Here is a 22,952-nt window from a genome sequence, read left to right on the forward strand (position 1 = left end):
AAATTTACGCGTAAATTTACAAATTAATTAATTTGACATTGACGGCATGTAAGGGTTCAAAATAAACGTTTTGGCATTAATTTGTAGGTATAGCCCAAGGTACTTTAAAAAGACAGGTAGCTTTATCCAGAACAAATCCCCGATTTTATTTTAGAAAAAACTTCAGAGTTTGACATTCACGGGATGGTGGGATGTTTACTTCGGGAACGCTCTTTTCGGAGCTGTTTTCGCTTTTCCGTGGTATTACGACAGTTAAAATTCACGAAAAGTGGCAGGAAAGTTGAAGTTTATGCAAATATTCCCAAAATTCTTTCAATAGTTTCAATATGGTATCGGTCCGTAGGTCTTGCCACCCGCCCTAGAACAAGAGCTTGCTAGCGTTCCTGGACCGTGCTCACTCGCTGTAAAACACAACTCGGTCGCTCGAATGATCTTAAATAGAGAGATGAATCATTTAAACATTCGAAAAAGAGTGAAATCAGGTACTTTCCCTGATAAAACCACCAAACTTGCCCACATCTTCTTCTTCTTCTTCTTGAAACTCACGTGGTTTTGTTGATAAAACGCGCCCTGCTAAGAATGTCAAACAAATTGAAAATGGTGACCTGTCAAAGCGGTTAAGATGCTACCTGTCTTTTTAAAGTACCTTGGTATAGCCTCACCGGAATAAGCACCTAAATTTACGCGTAAATTTATGCTTCGTGCAGCACGAGCCTTTAAGATAGGCAGGTGGCTTCTAGTAGAACAAAACCCCGATTGCATTTTAAAAAAAACTTCAGAGTTTGACAGTGGTGAGACTGTGGGATGTTTACTTCGGGAACGCTATTTTCGGAGCTGTTTTCGCGATTCTGTGGTATTATGGTTAAAATTCATGAAAAGTGGCATTGTCACAAAGAAATGAAAGTTAAAATTCACGAAATGGCTACAAAAGTGGCTCATACACTACTGTCAAAACCCGTAAAAATGGTGACCCGTCAAAGCGTCTTTGACTCCACCTGTCTGTCTAAAACACCTTGGACAAAACGTAAACAAATCGCGGTCTTTTTTTACCTTCTAAAAATTTCCGCCTACTAAATACCGTGCTGCCCGAGAGAGTTGTGTGAAATCGGAAGCGCACGCGCGTGCCATATTAATGTTGATGCCATTGACCGACGACGACGACCGGTGGCCAAAAACATGGATGGCCCACACGGCCCGACCCAGTTTACCTTCGACCGCCGATCCGTCTGCTGATGTCTCCAGCGTACGAGTGGCCACTCCTGGATGCGGAAGATGAGGCTGATGTTTGTCTGCTCTCGACACTGATCGGAGTACACGATAGTGTTATCGCCAAGGAGGTCACCTTTGAGAGTGAGTATTTGCCGCCCCTGGAGGAACCACCTTACGCGGACTTTGCGCTGATCGATCCGCTTCTACCAAGCGGACCCGGAACGCCCACACGACCTCCGTTACGTAATGTGCCACAAAAGGACCTCCGCCAGCGACGCTGTAAAGAGTGTGGATACCGATTTCAGTGTAAATCTCATCAGGATCGCCACCAATCGTTGCACCATGGCAACGATTCAAACTGTACCACTGGACGTCCGTTGAAATCACGTTGCCGGTTGTGTCGAGAGCAGTTGCCCACCGTGCTGCACCTGGCAGACCATCTTCGAGGCCAACATCCCCTGGAGGCTGTTTGTGATGTTTGCCTCGCGACATTCCATAATCCCACGGCACTCGCGTGCCACCGTCGCTTTCATTTCTCCATTGATGGTGGTCGGCATGTTTGCGATGTTTGCCAGAAGGTTTGTGTTAGCTCCAGCCATCTACATCTTCACCGGAAAACACATCTCGATGTAAAGCCGTACTCCTGTGGACACTGCCAACGGCACTTTTCATCCTCGGGGAATCGGCGGAAGCACGTGGCGCGGGTTCACACGCAGGAACGGAGATACCGCTGTACGGTGTGCGCCGAGGCGTTCATCTATCCTCGTCAGCTGAAGCTACATTTACAACGGGAACACTCGGACTTCAAGGGGAGCCACTCGTTGGGTAGCAAGGAAAAACGATCCTTCGAGTGCCCGGAGTGTGGCAAGTGCTTCAAGCAGACGACACACCTTCGAAACCATCTCCTAACGCATACCGGCATCCGAGCACATGGATGTGAGTTTTGTGCGAAACGTTTTGCCCTGGCCGGTGACCTGCGGATACATCGACGCATTCACACGCAGGAGAAACCATTCCGCTGTGACCGCTGCCCGGCGGCGTTCATAATGGGAAAACAGTTAAACAAGCACCGGCTGGCCGTGCACAACGTGTGTAAGCTTTAAGGGGAAATTCTAAAACACAAAAAGGGGAATCTCTCAGTTCACCTGTGACAATAATCGAAACGCAGATCTGCCTAAAACTACGATAGCACAAACAGGCATTTAGCGACAAGACTAGAATTAAGATGTGCTTTTGGCAATAAAATAAAACCGGTTTGTTGGTACTCGTAACTGAGGATCGGTCACTTTGATGTGCTGATGACATTCGGTCGTTAGGAAGAACCGTCCGGTCAGATACGGATCGCCAACCATGGTCACATTGTGGTACGCTACTTTGTACCGACAATAACATGCGGCAACATCATCAGCACGGGACGGATGGCAAGAAGGTTGAGGTGCCACCATCTGTCGAGCAATAGTGCATCCGTACGTGTGTGTATGTAGAAAGGGCTGGTTGCACACGTTGGTTTTGCTATTTTTAAACAATATGTTTGCGAGTACGATTTAGCGCAAGTGTACCTGTGTGTAAAGCCGAAGCGACGGAAGAGATAGAGATGCAGCTCATCGGGCCTTTTGACACCCCCTTACGAACCTTTGAGCCGTTGAACTCTACGTGCCTGGGATTAGCGTGCCGAACAGGTGACTTTATGTTCAAAGCCGTTGAGAACTTTGTCTATTTTTGTCACTAGTTAACAGCAGATAGTGATATGAAGCAAGAGATCCACATGCTAGAGCAAAAAGACGCAATCTTTAGCGGATGAATTTATGTTTGTACTAAAATTGTACTAAATCTGCCGAGAATGTAATTTGTACTATACCGTTCCTAAATTTCTTCATTCAATAGCATTTGATGTATGCTAGTATGAATGAAAGTACATTTAGATGTATGAAAGTAGAAAAGTGTTTTCAACATAAATCCATTCTGTTGAGACATTCTTAGTGGTAGAGAAACCCACTGGAAACGAGGATTTCTAGGATGATCAATCACATTCCTTACAAGTCGTACAGGTGGTCAAGGTTGCCCAAAAGCAAATACATGCAACTCAAATTCGAATTCGTATCCGCTAATTCGATAGTCACGTTTCAGATAGCTACGTCCCATGAGGTCAATGCTACGTTTTCAAAATGTACACTGAACTGCTAAAATGAAATCCGTCTGGATTTTTTTTGGCGATTCATGAGGACATGGTTTGTTAACGAAAGAAAAATAATATCGAAACTGCACTGTAAATGCACATCACCGTTTGTTCCACTCAAAAACCACACAATCAATTACATGTGTTGATTGATCTGCGTGTGATTCCTTCGCCCTTATCGGCCACAAATGAACAAACGAAAGAACGAACAATTAGTGGTATCTGCCGTACAGGGGATACGCTTCTTATCGTTCTTGGATACTTTTATTCCAGTGTAATTTGCAGGTGCGTCTGTCACGCGGTGATGTGATTGTGCAGAAGGCATCGGGTTTGAGGGATGAATCATTTCTACGAATTGAATGTGTTAACCAACACGTGATCACACCTAGACCGTGCTAAGCTGATCACTTAGCACCACGGTGAGCGCTCTTCCCCCCTATTCAAGGTCTTCAAAGTGCTTTTGAGTTTCCAAAATCATTTCTTCGGGGCAACTTGTGACATTGGGGATCGCCGTCATAATGTCTTATGAAGGGTCGGTCGTTGCACAACTGGATTAAGGTGCCACGATCACAGCGTGTAGTGTGCGCTGATGCGTAATGATCGATCAATTTGAGACCAAACTGGAAGGTGAGGCGATTTCCATCAGCGCAGCCTCCGTGATCTGCCTTCCCGTTAATTGCGATTCATGGTACGTGGGCTTTTACAGCTCGTCGGCTTCCGGACGCATTTGGGAATGGAGGCTTGGAGACCCAGCCAGTGTCTTCAAATTAAGAGCTCCAGCAAGAAGCGCTTAGCCATACCGGATCAATTCGTTGCCTGTGCCGAGCGCCGTCATCAGGAACACCTGAAAAGAAGCAAGTACATCCGTTAGGCTACAAAATGTCGAATGATTCATACCGAAAAGAGGCAAAGCTAACGACGAAATACGTTCGATAATTTAACTAAAATGTGCCCCGACTGCGATGCCTTTCATTCTTCATAATTCATCGTAATCGACCACCTTCCAGCCGATCTCTGGTTGACTATTTTCCATCAAAACAGCCAGGCGTGCTCCTTTCCGTTTTCTTTTGAAGCATAAATCTCCATCTGTTCCACCATGATCGTAAGCACTGGACGTTCACATAACGCGTTCATTAGCGAACCACTGCAGCGTGCACCTCGCAAATACAAATTCGGTTGGATTTCATTTTCACTTTACGATGGGAACCATACTGTGCCGCGCTTCTTTCGTTTTTGCTTTCCGCGCGAGTTTTCGAGCCGGCTAGTGAGGGTCGAGGGCTTTCCACTGCGTCACTAGCCGTGGCCACACGGGGCGAAAACTCTAGCGCAAACGAAAAAATTAATGCCAAAACTTTTGCGCTTCGATATGTTTACATGGCCGGGTTGAGGAAATTAAAATCGTTTTTTTGAAGAAAAGGATTGAATACACTAGCAATGATCACTCACTGTCGATGTAAACCACAAAAAGAACATATTGTGAGCCCTACCGTTTGCAAAAAGCTTTTACGCTAGGTTTTACGCTCCACGGACCAATAATCGTTTGACAGCATGTGAACGGCAAGCGTAAACGTTTTGGCATTAATTTTTTCGTTTGCGCTAGAGTTTTCGCCCCGTGTGGCCACGGCTATTAATTTTTTCGTTTGCGCTAGAGTTTTCGCCCCGTGTGGCCACGGCTACTGAGTTACTAACGCCAGTGGTAATGCTAGCTGGTATTTTTCAATTGAATTACGATGCGGTACTAGCGTACTACGTACCATCCACGTGACACACGTGTGAGCTATCCTCCTGTGGATGGCATTTTGCGAGATTTTGCGTGTGTCTTTCTCTCGCTCCTCGGATGTTCTTGATCATGCGCCTATCGGTCGGTTACATCTTTTTACCGGTGAGTTATATACCCCCAATGCAGTGGGTGCACTGGGTGGACCACGTGCCTCGCCGGTGGAGCGTAACGCATGTGATCGCCAGACAATGGCTGGTGACGATGTCACGTCACGGAATGGTCAGGTGTTCTGCCTCACCGGTTGAACCTGGGTTAGGTTGGGATCGCGCGCGCGTCGGAAGTAGCGATCGTGCATCAGCCTGAACACTGATCTAGCTAAAACTAAATGGAAGCTCGAGCTCGGCAGCTTTAGAACGCGCCGCTAGAATTGTCTCTGGAATGGAATCGTCGTCACAGGAAACCGATACAGACCGTGGTGATGTTGGCGTGGGAGACGCGCAGGAAATGGCGGCGAATGGTGACAACAAACGACGGACGGGCACGAATGACCGGTCCCATACCCATTGTTCCGTAACGGGAATTGTTTTCCGCTGTTTCCCGACCGGGCACACACACACACAGGGCAAGCAGTGAACAATCGCATCCGGTGCCAGGCGCTGGATTCTGTTCCCCTCTCCCCGGCCGGCCAAACCGGCCATTTGCCAAGGTCACCGTGACATCGTGCAGGCGCAAACACGCGGCTGCACTCGATGACCAATCACACGTGACCGTCGGTAGGAGAACGAGAACGAGAGGACAAAAAGAGTGCGGACAAATAAAACGATTCTAAATGATTTTTAAATCTCTACCTCCGGTCCATGTGTGTCATGCTGGCTGGCTGACCACCCAGGAGGTTATGAGCAATCATAGTAGCCATTGTTTAGTGTACAGCTGAGGATGCGCGTTGTGCTATAAAATGGAAGCGTAACCACAGCAAACAATGGCACAATGTACTTCCTATAATCTGTCAACGGTCGTGCCACCGATGACGGTTAATGATCCAGTTTTGATAAATCATCATCCGGACGTCCGACAGGTTCGTTAACACGTGCCACTGCGTGCCACTGGTGTCAAAAGGAACCACTCTCCGCACGCACTAATCCACGACGTGATTGCTACGAAGCATCCTCATGAAGATGCGACACGATGTACGGTGGTGACCTTTGGTTAGTTCCAGTGGAGACAATGGCCCCATTTGGCGGCTTATCCTTTCAGGGCACGTTTCAACGCCGTGACAGACCTTCCTTTCTTCAGGATCTATCCGCAATCTGTGTTCGTGCGCTGGTAGATCTTCGCGCTCGTTTGAAGTAACGGAACATTCTCCTCATGGGAAGTCTTCCGGTAGACGTGCGTCCGAATAGAAATGACTGCATCGTTTGCGGATACACAGCAGAGAAGATCCTCGACCTTTCCGGCCAAGTGCATGTCCTTCGATCAGCGGAACAAACACGACGACCTACCTCTTTCGCAGTCAATACTGACGCCAGACAGTGTTTGTGCTATTGGTTTCGGATCGTTGTTTGTCGCACAACCGGAAGAAGACAAAGAACGTTGATATGCTTACAGTATAAATATGTTTATTCTACTTATTACAGCTTTGCTTTCGGGTGCATAAATCCGCCCAAGCTTTCTTCGTCATCACCAACCGTGTGTCTCTCCCTGTGGGTTCTCGTTCTGGCCCATTTTATGCACTATTACTATCACTAGTCATCGCAATAATCGTATCAGTAAATCCTACAATCCACGTAAAATAATGATTCCTCGCCAAAAGAAATGAATTTTTGATTAATTTAAACAGAAAGAATTTGAAAGAAATTAGGAAGGGGAACTGGCTTTTACTCTTCACGCGCTGCTAGTTGCTTGCTCACTGTTCAGAACATTATTCTTCGGGATAGTTTGAAAAGGCTGTGAAATTAACGAATTCTTGGCACACATGTCGCTTCGACCATTTTTTGTTTCGGTTTTCGATATGTTTTGTATCTTCTTACTATATTGTTCCATTCCATCACTCTTGATATTAACTGCCAGGATTCAGCATTACCACTTCCGATTACCTTTCCCTTCTTTATATGTTTCGTTTTCATATTTTACCTTCAAATTTACGCTCTGTACACAAACTCTCTCGGCTCTTTCTCTCTCTCTCTCTCTCTCTCTCTCTCTCTCTCTCTCTCTTTCTCTTTTACTTTTTGCTTTATGAAATACCCTTATATTTAAGAAATATGTATTCAAGAGGAAGCTTTCAAGGTTTTCAAGTGGCTACAACTACTATCCAGTGTCGCCTGTCTCCGTTGACCACGTTTTCCATCAACCAAAATCGCACTTCTAGTAGCTTTTTCTGGGCAGCAAAATCAATCAAAAGCCCCCGGTGGGAGTGGAGTTGGACAATTAAGCATGTTTTTCAATTTGGTTATCGATTGAAAAACCAGAGCTCGCGCATTCCGATCCGTGGTTTCGATAAAACGGGACAGAGAGATAGCCAGGCGGCCATTGCCGTTCACCGGCATCGGTCTTATCAACCGGTGGTGTCGGAGCGGTCCGTCGTGATAAGAATGAGTGTTTGATGACGCAGCGCGGCAGCAAGCGAACGTGGCGCGTCCGTACGCCGAACTTGTCAAAGACGAAGGAAACTCGATCAAAAACGGTACATGATTAAACACCAGGTTCTAAGGTCGCATCGCATGTGCGTGTTGAGGCGCGGAACTTGGCACAGCAATAGAGGGAACCTGCTAATCGTGCAGCTATAATGGTAAATCACATCGTGGTGTTCGATTAGCGGTACCTTTTCTCGCATTCCTTCGGCAGATGCTGCTGATAAGCCCTGCTGATCTTGACTCACGGCACGGCAACGGGTCACTCAATAACCGAGATGGCGGAGGGGATTTTCAGTTTATTGGTCCTCGGCACTTCGGGCAGAGTAATGAAGGGCGTTGTGTTGATTGTTACACCTCCGGTGTCTAAATGCCGTCAACCAACAGCTGCTAAGTGAGGGTGTGTAACTGAGGGCTTAGAAACCGGGAATAGGGAACAGGAATGCCGCTGTGGTACTGCGTTCCTTGATGCTACCGCGTAACCGCGTCGACTGCGGTAGCAGGACAAACAACGTATTACACGTTGTGGCTGTGTTTTGTTGTGACAAACAGACTGGGGATTTGCAAAGAGAGGCCCCACCGGGGCAAACGGAAAGCAATCATCTTGTTTGTCAACTCTCCTCCCACTGCCCTTCCGCTTCCTTCCATGCCAGGGCTGCTAAACTTCCGGTTCGTTATCTCACTTTCACTCTCTGTCTCAGATTTGCTGGATTAGTTGCCGGAAAACGTGGTTTACGATCGCGCCATTCGCGGTTCTTACATCTTCTGGATGATTTCGTACTTTTTACGCAAATCGCACACATCGTTCTTGGGATCGTACTTCTTGCGGGCGGCCAGCTGTGCCCGCATCTCGGCCGCCGTCATCGGCAGGTTCAGCTTCTTGCCCTCGCTGGCGGCGGGTACTGGCGTTACTGTTGCTGCGGCGGGCTCAGTAGCCGTTCCATTCAGGGCCATCTTTCCCGTGGCGGCCCCATCCGTCACCGTAAGCGATTTCTTCGTATCGTCGATGATTTTGTCCATCGTCGTCGTCGTCTTGGTCGTGCTGTCCACGGTGGTGGTTCCGTTGCCGTTTTGGTGATGGTGACTGTTGATGTTGTTGTTGTTAGTGACGTTATTGTTGGTGGTGCCATTGGTTTTCGGGGACTTCTCCTCATGGAGCGCAGCCTCCACCTTGATCGAGTCCTTCTTCTGGCCGTTCGTGTCCTTGCTGTGCAGTTTACCACCATTCTCCTGAGGCCCGTTGCTTGTTCCGTTCGTGTTGTTATTATTGTTGTTGTTGTTGGAAACGGCGGTTGTGGCCGTAGTGGTCGCCGCCGATGCCTTCGCCAGCGCCATCTTCAGATCGTTGGCATCGGCCCGTGGATCGATCACCAGCAGTCGCGTCTCGTTCGGTACAGCCTTGATCAGCTCGACCACCTTCTTGTGCGTTTCGGTCGTGATGTTGTGGCCGTTCACCTCGATGATACGATCACCCTGGCGCAGGCCCGCACCCTCCGCCGGTGAACCATCGTCCACCTTGCCAATGTACTGGCCCGGCCGTCCCTTTTCGGCGTGCAGATTGAACCCGTAGCCATCAAAGTCGGCCCGTTTCACCACGTGACAGAGCCGGGCCTCATACTTGGGAGTACCGTTCGCCACGGTCGCTGCCGCCGTACCATTCGTCTTAGAGGACATTCTGTTTGTGGTTTAGCAATACGATTCGTCGTTATTATCGTTGTTCTCACCCTCACTTAAACACACACACACAGACACGAACGGTGCACTTCAGCACTCGAGTATTGATTAGCAATCACTTATCAGAGCAAACACAGGATAGTAGCGCGATTGGCAAGCAGAACACAGCCGTTACAGGGCACGGATCGAACGCGACTGGAGATCCACGGTGGACGATGGTGCGTGGAAGTGGACACCCGCACGTACGCACACACATAAAACCTTGGCCGATGGCTGTGTGGTTATCGTTCCGGTGTCGGTGACGATGGCGTTATCTGTTAAAGTTGGGGTGGGAATTCTGAAAAGAGGAAGAAAACAACAAAGAAACATTAGTACGATTGACTCGGTAGGTCAAGGAGTAGGTAGCAAACATCGGGATATTCGTGATGATAGGAAAATTTAGTAAGTTATTTAGTACAAAACTCTAGAGTACTGCAAAAGAATTCTCAGCCAGACACTTTGCCCAGTCTATTCTACAGGGTTTCAGGGTTAAATTCTCCGATACTAAGACATTCCAAGGGAGATAGTTGTTTCTCTTCAACGAGCTCGTTCGCAGTCAACCATGACCGTTAAGAACCGCGAGAGCTCGAACCCAACCCAATTCAACCTTCACCAGTCAATGCAGTGAGACGGTACGGTATTAAGATTTCCTCTTTATCTGTTTCGGCATCTGTCACTCCTTACGCGGTTGTCGGGGCGTCGATGTTTTGTAACTTGCGATTGCGCTGTTGGTACAGGCAGTTGTGCCATACCTCCTCCACCTGCAGACCACCTGAGGCTGAGGTTGAGCTGACCAGAAGCACCGGCCAGTGGAGCGGTTATGTACGGATTTTAACCAATTAATTTGATGGGAAACTGTCGCTCTCTTGGTGAGGCACCGGGAGGCGCGTGTAATTCATTTCATTGGCATTTCGGCATGAAATTACTGCCCCGGACGAGTTCCTTCTCGTGCTGCTCTCTTCAAGCGAATTCGAACGGAGATGATAGATGATGATTGCGCCCAGGGCCCCAGGGTGACGATCCTACAAATGCGTTGGAGACAACAATCTGTTTCGGGCCGTAACGGACCGAGAACGGCGATGAAGAGAGTGGTTTAAAGTAACCCTGAGCGGTGCGCCAACAATTTAATGCTTCACGGCGTGACACGGCGGCGTGCGTTCCAGCGAAACATTGGTTTTCAATTTTCTCTATTTTTTACTCCTTTTTTTAGATCAATAAACGGTGACGAGTGTACTGCAGCTAGTGCTGCAAGCGCTGCTCTTGGTGCAGCATGATTGAATTCAAGACAGTCACACCCTGCACCGTTCAGGTGATTGCGGTGTTGTTAGAGATGAAGGTCGCCAACACTGGTCTGGTTGCGTCTGGTTTTTGAAATAAAACCCGTAAAAACTGGTACGATTTCGATCTGCCCCAGGTATCCATCTGTGGCATCCGATCGTGGCACAATCTTGCGACCAGCTGCAATTGGTGCGGTGCTGTGTAGGGGTAGATCATGTGCACCATGATCTGATCTCGTTGCAGGTGTAGCTAAAGCTGGCTTGTATTGGATGCCAACTTCGCAAACCATCCAAAGAACCGAAAGGAGGTCGCCTAGAGGTGCGTGGTGGCCTTACGCATGCACCTTCGGGGTCGTTGCACGCGGGTTGCAGGCTGTGGTAGTTGTCTTGCACCCCGGCTCCACTTCCGCAGCGATAGTCGATAGAGTGCAGGGGCTGCAGACAGGCAGGTGAATATGAAAATTTGCAACACAGTCCGCAAACAGGAAACGCTGATTAGAGGGAGATTATGGAGCAGCTGGCACGACGGATGTAGTGTATAGGTCACCAATCGACGATCGACGATTGAGAGGATATCGAACGCGAACGCGAGAAGGCAAAAAGAGCAAGGGGTTGCAGGATTAATGACCAATCTCACTGTTGGCCTACCGAGCAGCGCTGCAACGTGCGACAAACCAGCAGCTCTTCCATTAGTCATGCAGACGTTTCTTCGTTTGTTTTTTAGGGCACAAAAGCGCAACTACGCTTGGTTGAGGTTGATTTGAATTATTTCCAAATTATATCTAATCGAAAGTAACTCATTAAAATACCCCTTAAAAAAGCATAATTAAAATATTTTCAACCCTTGCCACGTTCAGCCACAAATAGCTGCTGCTCAGCAATGCACAACATATATCACTAAGCTCTGCAGCCTACAGGGCGCGTCCCTTTTGAATAATGCAACCCTAGAGGTGCGTGGTGCGTGCGTTTGAGGCCGCTGCTCTGCTGTACGTGGATGTATCATCATATTTACCCAATTGCAATACCTCCTGGAAGAAGCACCAGCGCTGCGCACGCCTTGGGCTGTCAGTTAGTGCTGAGGGTTAGGCCAACGGGGGCAAACACACACCTGGCCTGATGTGGTTTTGACCTGCAAAACGCCGGGCTTCAAGGCTACTAAGCCGCCAAGAGGGCGAGCCAGCATGCCACCAAGATTTATGTTTATTCATCATTCCCCCTCTGTGGTGTGTGTGATCGATGGTACGCCAACCCAGTGTTCAATTATTTATTCGCCATCCCTAATTGCTCCGCGTGCTTTGTAGTGTATGCGTGGATGTGTTGCGCCCTCAACCCCAGGCCGACCTATAGCGATGATGATGATCCCAAATGAGCTCATCCCAAATGCGCACCCAAAGCAGTGGAAGGAAGGAAGGTGTGTTGTTCCTATGCGGCCATATGCATAGCTAGATAGCAGCAAAACGCCAACCAACCAACAATCGGCTTCCACATGCAACGCGGCTGAGCGGCTTTTGGGAAGATTCGCAGAGATGCACCACCCTGGCAGCGGTGCAGCTTTCTCAGCCTCAAAGCTCTTCGGCCAGGGAAGGGAGGAGTGTACGCACGGAAGCAACGAACTGTAAACAATCGGCCACTTCTATTGTGCTGCTCGAGGGCGAGGGTGGGCTTTTAATGTGCGAAACCGTGTGCACAATGGCGCACACAGCAGCACAGAAGGGCGCGATCACTGCGATCAAAGAAGTACAGCAACTTTCATTCTCGTCCAGAATGGGTTCTAGTGCCGTGCCCTGCACCGCTGCAGGTTCATTCATTTTGCGCTGAAATCTATCTTGGAACGTTTAAACGCAACGTTAAGCTCACTGCGCATGACCTCTCATCGTTGTGTTTGGAAAGTAAAATTCATTTTTCATGCAGCGACATAACCAGCTCAATATCAAACTGTAGGCGAACGCGGTTACCATTATTCAGCAGCAGCTAGGTTTATGTATTATAGGACCCTATTAAGTCCCTCTAACTCTCACTCGCGAACGAACCGGTGGAAGGGTTTAATGCTAATTACAGCGACGGGAAGGAATTCACGAAAGGCGCCCGTGCTCATCTTGAAACCAGTGATAGCCCAACCAAAACCGGCCCTTTTCCCTGCCGGTCGGTTTGTTGTAGTAGGTAATGGCTCAAATGTTATCTCATGACCTGGAGGCTCAGATACCGAAATAGCTGCGCCGTTTGTTGGCTGCTGCACGTGCGCCACGTCCGTCACCCCTCAGTTCCTAATTTAGCAACATAATAGGCCTTGGCGCACAATAGACGTCACACTGGTGCTGGTTGTGGCCAACTCACGTGGCCAACCGGGCCCGATATGTGAGCCCCGTGACGGTGCACTGTGTCAACGTGCTATACAGATAGCTATGGAGATTGAGTGAGAGAGAGTTGAGTTGAGTGGAAATTCGTCAGAAAATTCGCAAACATTTCGTCATCTCCAAAAGCGAAATCGATCGCTATCGAGCTCCGTTGCCTAACCGCTGCTGTCACAGTGCACTGCTTGGTTGGTGTTTCGTGGCGAGGCGGCGCCAGGGGAAAAAATAAAGAAACGATTAACGCCAAATGCGCTTTCCACTGGCCCGTTCCCCCGCCTACGGAGTCAACCGGAAAACGCGGCTCGATCTCGATGGAGCGCACCATAAAGTTGCAACTAGTACATGGTCGGGCACAGTTTAATTTGTCCCCGGCGTGTGCGGTCTGTGTATTCGGATTCGGGCGAGGGAAGTACCCGCCGGAATGTCTTGTTTGCGAAGCGCAGCAGCCAGCTCGCTCACTCGCTTGTTTGGTCGTTCAATGTTATTTTGTCACACAGTGACTTAGAGTTTGGGAAGGGGGGGGCTCTCTTTCGTCTGGTCTTTGTGGTTAGCTAACGTAAGATGCCACGGGAATGCCGCGGATTCGTTTGTATACCACCGGTGGCAGTAGTAGACACTAAGCGGGCTCGATTTCCTTTTTCCGTTTGGTTGACTTTCGGTTCGGATCGGGGCATGTTTGCACGCGGGAGCCCCCACGCTTTTTTTCAGCTGATTAACTGCAGATGATCGTGGGATGCTACTATTATTGCGGCGCAAACAGCGCAGCGTTATTTAAGTGGCTTCGCCACTAATTAATTAGTGCCACCGCGAACCGGAGGAGATTACTCAACACACGGTTATGTTTTAAATTAAAAAAAAAAAATCAAAATCCCACCAATCTGGGCACATTGTCGTCGTCTAGTACCTTCGATAGACACTTGAAGCGGCGAAGGAAGTATGAGCACGTGCTTCGCTAATAATCATTCCAGCTTCATTCTCTTCTAGAACTACTTGCCCAGATGGAACCGGATGGTGAACTGATCGCGTGAAGATCTCATAAACGATGAGATCATCAAGCGGAACCGGAGAAGATGAGCAAACTCTTCTTCTCGGCTTGGCAATCACTCAGCGAAGGTCAAGATGACGAGCGCCTGATGAGGAAGCGCCTGGAAACAATCGATGACGCGAGAGTAACAACACGAGGTAGGCTTATATCATCCGCTGGTGGCGTGAATGAAACGCATTGGAATACCTTCACAGGAATGTCAAAATGTCATTAATATTGATCTTGGCGAATGTCATGCTCGCTACACGTTGCAGTGGCCGGTGGGAATGAACCACCTTCCTGAACAGATCCATTATTGCCGCCCTTTTGATCTTCCACACCGTCTGGTGGTAGCAGCGGACGGTGTTGATCGATATCGGCTTCTATCATTGTGCCACATCTCGATGTACCGGGTCTGTCGGTCTCTCGCGCTCGCTGTGACTTATCGTGAGAATGCGAGTTGTCAAGAATTCATTCTAGTACATTTTCACATCCCATCCGCTAGCTAACCGAGACCTGCAAGACCTGTGTGACGTCAGCTGGTACAGCTTCCACAAACCGTTCGACCGTTTGAGCCGCTGCACGATTGACACATCGACAGCGGAATGGCCACAGTGGTAACAGCAGGATGTAAATCAACTCTCCGAATACGGTTTGCCGTTCGCGACGATCCGACATCTGTTTGTGCGGACGCGGAACGCCATCAGAGAAGGGAAAAAGTCGAGGAAGCGCGAAAACGCCGGGCGCAAACAGACCTCACTCGCACCATGGACAGGGAGCATTCGTAGCTACCGAGCGCGATGATGGTTCGCGATGGGAAACACGAAAACGATAAAATTTTACGCCACAACTTTTACACAGCGCGACCGGACTGTGAACATGTGCCATTCGATGGGGGACCCTGTCCTGTCGCACGCCGATCACACTCACAGCCGAGAGTTGGAGACGTACACTTCACACACAGTATATGAGCAGGGGGGGCCGGCTATAAATTATTATTTGTTTGCGACAACTTTAGCTCCCGCTATCAACGCAGCACGAACTTCCTTTCATGCTTTTTGTCTTTATTAGCTTGTTGAACTGCGCTTTCCTCCAACGATCGCATCGCGACTGTACACTGTCATGGCCGCAGATGACTTTGAGTTTTTGCTTGCGTACATCTAGGTGAATTTGAATGTTGGCCTATCTCGGTCCGATAGCTATCGGTCAGCTCGTGTCCCCAATGGGTTTTGTGTGATCAAAATGCAAAGTCATACGCATGGCAACGGCACACTAGTACCAAGGTCTGCGCGATCCGAGCCATTACCACAACGGTTGCTAAATGATTTTTTGTTACCGTCCGGTAGATGCAGACTCTGTTATTTTCCCGCTTAGCATGGGTAGCCTGTAGAACTGCAAAGATCCCTCAGATGACTCATCAGGAGTAGCACCAGCAGAGCGTTTATTATTAGCCTCGCCAATACCCTCGATATCATGTGACGGTGCATCGCTTGCACTTTGGAGATTATTTTAGGATCACCAACGGTCTCAACGAGACGGAAAAGCGACTTCACTTCTCCAAATAGCACAAATCTCTGTTTAAGTCAACCGGCATCGTCCAGAGTGAGTCACGTTTTCCGGCCCTGGCCGATTAGCAGTGTGGTTCAATAAAATGAACTGCAAGTCGGCAAACTGCAACTAACCTGCATCACCGTATCTAGCGTGGACATGAGTCACAAACCCTTATCGACACGGGGCAGTGGAAAGTGGAACCTTTCTGTACGTTATAACCGGAACAGCTCCGGGAGCAGCAATTTCACCTTTGCCAACCAATCGCACGATTGATACAATTAGGAGAAATGATGGCATTTGCGCCCGGAATCGAGAGGATGCTGAGCAGTTGGGTAGGAGAGTGAAAGTCTCTGCGGATTAAACCCTGCTGCTAGCGCTGCTGGTCCTCTTATTGAAGCTATCTTGCCAAGCGATAAGTAACAGAGCGATCAACATTCTTCTTTTCCAAATAAGCTCACCCGATGTTGTCTAATGTGTTTGTATCTAGATCGAGTCCAAAGCTCACACCGTCCGTTAGTGCTTGATAGCTGCAGCATTCTGAGCGCCAAAACAGGTTTCCGGCCGGAGCGCCGGTGAAGCCTTTTATACCCCGTCGTTCGACGCAACAGAACCGAGCGCCCTCTCCCGGGGCAAACATTATCGTCATAGCATGAATTCCTGAGCTGCATTGTTGCTTCACGCTCCGACGTAACGTATGCCGGAGTCCGAGCCTTGCAGCCGAACGTAAGGTATCCAATTGGCTCTTCCACAAAAATACCATCTCGCCCAAGGTTACACGATCGTCTTCTCCTCTTGCCTTCTTCGTTCACTTCAACCCCCTGCTGACTCTTCTCGAATGGCTCCTCTTCCTGATACCATCACCTTTGGCTCTCGCCAAAGTGTTTACGATTACACAGCTATCTCTCTGTCTCTCCATCTCACCGTCTCGATACCGTTTCGTCAACGGGGAAGGTCCCTGAAGGTTAAGTGAACCTCACTTATAGCCGTCCAATCGGCTGTCCATCACGAAGACACGGACTGATCATGATGAGAATCTCGGACCTGATGATGATGATGATGGTGATGATGATGGGGCTAATCAGTGAGGTGAACGCAAGAGAAAAGCAAAACCAATGCTCACCGGGTTCGGAGCAGCAGCAGCAGCAGCAGCAGGGTCTCGAACTTAGAAAGGGTTCACAACATGAACACACCGATATCGACGACATGCTGCTGCTGCTGCTTCTGCTGATGGTGGTAGTGAGTCTTCTGCATCTTGGAACAAACAACAGTGGCATGCTCCCGAGGGTTGCACCTACCACTGGCAAGGCAAACGCAAGACAAAGAGAGTGTAAAAAGGCAGAACGTCAAGCGTGTGGTGTCCAAGCATCGTTTCGGTCGTGTCGAGCAAATTGGCTCTTGTGGCCACTACTACCGTAGCCTGCCCTGCCCTGTTTGTTATTCTGCGCTCCACTGGGAGATTCGTTCCGAAACGTTGACTTCAAAGCGCGAGCTCCAAGATTGATGTAATTCTTTTCGAATTTTCTTTCTCCAACAGCCAAGCGCCCATGCCGCTTGGACTTCCATGACGCTGCGGATCTTCTTCATCTGCCTACTGGTGGTGGTTCTCCTCTTGGGTTTACCTTTGCTTCGCTTTCGTCGAACCGGAAACCGGTTCTTATGTCAGGGTTCCGCTCTCCTCACCCTTCAGATATTTATGACCATCATATACACACCGTCCTGTGCTCGGGCTTAGCCGCTCGCTCTCGCAGCCAGCCGGCAGTAAACCAGCGAGAGACACACATGAACCTTCCACTGGAGAGTGTGCCTGCTTCTAAAACCTTACGGCTGGCAAAAGATTGCAAAAAGAATCCTGCGCGAACTCGCGTTCGCAATCGCGCCCGGTTGAGCTCTTGTGTCATTGGTTTGTTGAACTTCTATACGCCACTTCTCGCCACCTGAACCGAACCGAACTCTGTTGCCTGTGCCTGTTCCGGCTTGATGCTGAGACATCTGTGCAGTTCTGATAAATCCCGGGTTAGTAGAGGACACTTGGTACGACTAAAATCGTTTGCTTTCTCTCTTCTGCTAGTTCCACGCTGGTCGTTCTAGTCTCTGGAGTCTTCAGATCATTAAGATTTGAACAAATGTTAAGGTATTATTTCTGATTTCTATTAGAATGTCTTTCATCAGTCGGTCTGGCTGTTGTTGAAAAGCCTAGCCACGTTCTACGCTCCAATACTCATTTAAATTTTTATTGTTCCCATTTCATAAGCCCTTCAACCAGAACTCGTTCCTACTGATTCAGACTTACCGAAGGATTTTGGTAGAGAATGAGATCACAGTCTTTCCGGGAGATCATTGCATTCTCCCCAATTATCCGTCTCTGATTGGTGCTTGTTTCAAGCGAAACGGAAACCCCCTATTTTCGTCCAACCAAGCAGCAACACCAACGACTGCTCCAATTGATTATGAACCCATTACCGAGACCGGTAGCGGCAGACCTCGAAACGCATCTTATTATTGCGCAGAAAGGAAGGTTCGGAAAATGGTGCACTTTCGATACATTTATTGCATCCACTTTTCACTTTCTCACTTTTAGATTTTCGCGCCAAAAAAGCCAGTCTGGCCCCGCGGGGTCCAGTAAACGCCTCGCCTCGTATGGCAATGGATTTTCGCCTTTCGAATGCCACCAATTGGCTGCTGGTAGCGTAGCAACCGAAGCACTGTAATGAATTCGATCATTTATCGTCATTAGCTCACCGGGTATGTGGCATGATGGTGGCCAGGATCGTCGGCACACCGGCCGCACACACCGTTTTGCATTACAAATCGAAATGAAACTCGCCACTGGACTCGCACATGGACTCGCGATCACCGACTGGCGCCATCTGGCTAAACTGAAGAGCGAGAGTGAGATTTCTCTGTCCGGCTGTGGCCAGCTAATCATAACTGTCTCATAGCCCAGTAGAGCCTCCAAGAGACACCGCGGTTCGTTAATTAGATTACGTGATCCCGGCAGCCGGCGGTTGGTCCGACAGGTTAAAAGGTGACAGCATCTGCACTAGTGCGGAAAGTCCGTCCCGTTCGCCGTGGCCTTAAAGAAGAAGAAGATGATCAAGCCCGGAGTGCAAATGGGCGTAAAAACTGTGGCCAAACAACGCTTAATCGTTTCTTTCCTGCACCAAAACCCCCCAATTACCCCTAATCACAGTCGATCGATTGATAGATCGATCACGAATTGGCAAACATTTGAAGCTTGTTGATCTCGGTATTCAATTTAAACCCATCGTCCAGCTCGAGCGCTGGCGAATAAAATCCCCGCGTGGTATCTCCAATAGCTAGCTCGTGGAAGACTCCTCTGCTCCTTACTTCGGTGCAGTGTCGGTTGAAGCGATTGTTATTCGCAACCACAAACGGCATCCGAGTCCGATCAATAGCACATTATGATGTGATGCGTGTGGACAATCACCTCGGTGACACTGGAGCTGGGCCATTTACATTACCGCTGCGATGCGGTTCCATTTCACGTCTCTCTGGATGTGCCACTGCACTGCGCCCAGTTCTTCAGGTCAAGGTTCCAGGTTTGTAGTCATGGCAACGAAATCGAAACCGTTAGTCAGTAGGTCTGTATGTAGTGTCTAAACCACAGATTTTGTTTGTCAGATCGCTTCGGCCCAGTCTAGAACTAGGGGAAGTCATTTGGACCAGGAACTTCCTAGACGAAGGTTAAGAAAGACGGCGATTGGCGTTATGGTACGGTTTATGATTTGCGTATTCGATTCGACCTTAAACGGTCGCTTCCAAGGAGGAATCTTTACCGAAAGAAAAAGCCAAAAATGATCAGATCACGCACTGATGGCTCATTGTCGTTTGGCGGTCATTGCATGCGCTGCTAAACGCGTTCGGCCACCGCTCGGCGGTACGCGGAAATTCGATTAGAAAAACTGACCGTACCATGAGTCATTTAGTATAAATCGAATGAGTTACTAATGTTGGCAACAGCAGCAAAAAAAAAAACCCCGCAATACCATTTCGCTGTATCACCATTGGAGGCAACCAAAGGCAATATTAACATTCATCCGGTGCGCTGGCATGCTGAGGGGACCTCTGATAGTAATTTAATCGCTGTTGGGGGGAGAACCAGATGGGAAAATAAGCAAAAACTGGTGATCTTGCATTGGACGGTGTGACGGTGGAGTCAAGTTGACTGCATCGGTGGTACTGTGGTGACGTAATATGATCGCGCAGCCGGGAACAGGGAGACAGCAGCAAACGAAACGCAAACACGATTCGCCATCCGGTCCCGGTCCCGGTCCCGGTCTCGGCGTTTCCATATGCCCCCACGTAGAAAGCCAGAGATCCGTCCCTTTCAGGCTGTCCCTCTCCGTGCGTAGTATAATTGTGATCTTCTCCTCGCTCTGTCCGGCTCCCTGAGCTGCATTTCATAGCGATTACGTTCAGGGTTTTTTTTTAGGGGGAAATACACGGCTGGAAACCGTTCATCATCATAGGCCAAAAAGGTGTACTTAGTGCATCGTGCACGCATAATCACGCATGCCCATCGGGCTCGGTATAGCTGATGGTCTTTTGAACAACATTCCACGGGGTTTCTGGGAAAGATTTTTGAAAATATTAAAAATGAAATTTTCTCGCGTCAATTCGCAAGGTTACTGGAGGGATCGAACGATCTGGTGGACTGCTTCACCTGCTGGACCTGTTTGGTTGCCCCAAAAGCAACACTGGAAGGGCACTACACCAAGGAAGGTGGTCAGCTCGTCGCGAACAGCCTACCCGAGGGAGGCTGAACTGCACATTGTAGCCGTCGAATGGCTGGTGCCGTGGTGCTCCCAGCAATTGAGAAACCACGATTATGTGATCGCGCCTCGTCGCCGTCCCGGCGTGTCTCGGCGTCACCATCTTTGAAAGATAGCCTCCTCGGGAACCGCTTTTGCGTAAAAGGTTGCGCGCATTTTCCAGCAGGTGGTGGACCAGCGCAAATCGGTTACACGTTGACCGAATAATCAAGCAACGAAATCGTGGTTACTTATGAGTGAGGGCCGAACGCATGTTAGCAGCAGCACCAGCAGTTCCAACAGGCTCCACGGAGTGGCTTAACCATCTCGGGAAAAATTGTTTGTTGTTCCAGAAAAATCGCGTCTCGAACCAGGGGAATCGTCAACCTTCGCTCGCACCAGTGGCGTGTGCGTACTGTGGGGTGATGAATCATTAGACACATCATCCCATCCAGACATTGTGCGATGCGCAAAAGGCTGGCACCGCTCCGTTCTGGAGCTCGTGTTGTGGAACTAATAAATATGGATGAAACGGTATCTGAGGGGGGGCACGGGGGGAGGAGACAAGATCGAACCGTCGATCCGGAAACCGGTTGCTTTACGAAAAACAAAATTTCGCTTCCAGGTCTCGCCTGGCTCGAAGGAGAGCGAGACACGTGATTTTTCGATGACGACGACAACGAGAGACGAGAAGTCGTCCAAAGCATCTATATGGGAAACCTTCAAAAATGCTCCATTCTCTTCGACACCCAACCACCACCAGCCAGAGCCTAGCTGTTGTTCCAGTTTCCGAATGCCGGCGGTCGATTGAACTGCTAATTGAGCTGCTGCTGGTCACCTTGGGCCACAATGTCAAACAGAGGCCCCTGATCTAGTGGGGCTTTTGAGAAACCAGCGTGCGTTTCGTGTTTCGGGTACTCCGGGGCCCGAGAAACCCGACCGGTTTCGTGTCCAAATATACATCCGCGCATAGCGATGATAAGATGGACGCCATCAGCGATCAGCAGCAGCAGCAGCAGCAGCAGCAGGAAGGGAAGGACGAACGGTTGATAAGGTTTGCAACATACATTTTGCCCTCGGCTGCGCCATTCGCTGTGCGATTGTCGATCGATCTGACCATCGACACACACACACGCGCACACGACAAATTAGCAAACACATTAGCGTGTCGTGTGCGTGTTTGTTTTCGAGGTTTTTCGTTCGGAGATGCTGTTAGCATGATAAAATGTTTATCATGTTTCATGTTGATGAAATCACTGCCCACGTCACGATGTCACCGTGATCAAACGGTAGAGAAGATGACTTCTCAGAAGTGCACAGGCAGCGCAGCATGTGAGGAATGTTCGTACGCGGTTGCTCGAAGCTTGCGATCACGTACTCCGTGTTGTAGCATTTACACCCCGGACGATTCATCACCGGTAGGCCGGTATGAAGCCAGAGGCACGTCCCTTCTCTAGAGTTGTCGTTTTTAAACAATTTTTCGCTCTTTTTCCACCCCTCTACCTCACGCGAATGACATCAGTGAGAGGCACTTGAATTGTTTTTGCAGATAGTAATGATGGTTCGAACCCATCTCGAGGTAGAACGCCTACATATCCCTCTTTGTTTAGGTGTTGAGGGCTTACCTTTTTTTCTTGAAAGCAGATAACCGCTTAGCACAACACAAGACACACGAAAATCGGTTTCACTTGAAGCAGCAAACGGCAACTGGAAAATGAGATTTCAAATGCTCACGATTAGAACCAAACATGCTCACAATGATCACTTCCGCCGATGCTAATAGATAATTGAATTGTAAATGAAATCTTCCAGCAGCTCGCCATTCACCACTCGCTTGGCACCGAACCGAAACAACAACCCGTATTCAATCCAAAAAGCGAGCCAACCCTACAGCCTATAAGACTGGCATAGCATCATCGGCGATTTCGGAGCGATTCACGATCACTGAGTAAGTAAAACCCCCAAAAGCGTCACTGTAACCGTGTGGATGCTGATTTCCTTATAGCCCACCGCAAGATTGGCGTTTTTTTTCACTTGCCACGAATAGGCTGATGTTCGCTTGTGACACCTGTATACCTTGTACTTGGCAGGATTAAGAAGAACAAACAGGGAAGAGAACAAACGGGAATTGAGGATGCCTTTGTCTGCCGATATCCTTCCACCGAAATGATCACACAACCACACTGACGCACAGAAAAGGGGGCTCTTAAATTACACTTAGTAGCTGGAACTAACGTACCACCGCTTATAGCAGATCGCACCCAAAAACTGAGGGAAGAATAGAGTGGCTCACAAGCCGCTGGAGTCCGCACTTGTTACTTGTCGCATCGAGAGTGGGACTTGAGGAGACGGTTTAAGCCTACAAAATGCGCGCTGTCCACGCCGTCTCCATCGAGTGCGTGCGTCACGGCACCCGCTCTCCCTCTCTTTTTCTCTCTTCTCGGGTACGTAAAGGTGTGTTTAATTTAATTTTCTCGTTTTGCTCAGGTCAGGGCGAATATTTGAGGTAGCAAAAAGCGGGTAGATGGCTTT

At 48.9% G+C, this 22,952-nt stretch overlaps 2 protein-coding genes across 4 annotated transcripts; one reads left to right on the forward strand and one right to left on the reverse strand.

The window, feature by feature from the left end:
* Positions 1–1,012: 1,012 nt before the first annotated feature.
* LOC125953991 (zinc finger protein 239-like) lies at positions 1,013–2,497 on the forward strand. Its single transcript, XM_049683912.1, has one exon. It carries the CDS (start codon positions 1,233–1,235, stop codon positions 2,310–2,312), a length of 1,080 nt encoding a protein of 359 aa, XP_049539869.1. The 5' UTR covers positions 1,013–1,232; the 3' UTR covers positions 2,313–2,497.
* Positions 2,498–6,704: 4,207 nt separating this feature from the next.
* On the reverse strand, positions 6,705–22,745 carry LOC125953995 (Na(+)/H(+) exchange regulatory cofactor NHE-RF1). 3 transcript variants are annotated; one of them, XM_049683918.1, is made up of 3 exons: positions 22,660–22,745; positions 22,046–22,127; positions 6,705–9,743 (listed from the first exon to the last, which is right to left on the reverse strand). In XM_049683918.1, the coding sequence occupies exon 3, from the start codon at positions 9,404–9,406 to the stop codon at positions 8,489–8,491; it is 918 nt and encodes a 305-aa protein (XP_049539875.1). In that variant the 5' UTR covers positions 9,407–9,743; positions 22,046–22,127; positions 22,660–22,745; the 3' UTR covers positions 6,705–8,488. The 3 variants fall into 3 exon arrangements, with proteins under 3 accessions (XP_049539875.1, XP_049539876.1, XP_049539877.1); XM_049683919.1 differs by lacking the exon at positions 22,660–22,745 and adding an exon at positions 22,636–22,658; XM_049683920.1 differs by lacking the exon at positions 22,660–22,745 and adding an exon at positions 22,528–22,549.
* Between the last annotated feature and the right edge of the window lie 207 nt (positions 22,746–22,952).

This window comes from Anopheles darlingi, chromosome 3 (assembly GCF_943734745.1).
Source record: "Anopheles darlingi chromosome 3, idAnoDarlMG_H_01, whole genome shotgun sequence".
NCBI classification, from domain to species: Eukaryota; Metazoa; Arthropoda; class Insecta; order Diptera; family Culicidae; genus Anopheles; species Anopheles darlingi.

Excerpts from the sequence above, each read along its gene's own strand:
- LOC125953995 (XM_049683918.1), bottom strand. The coding sequence starts at position 9,406 with ATGTCCTCTAAGACGAATGGTACGGCGGCAGCGACCGTGGCGAACGGT.
- LOC125953991 (XM_049683912.1), top strand. The coding sequence starts at position 1,233 with ATGTCTCCAGCGTACGAGTGGCCACTCCTGGATGCGGAAGATGAGGCT.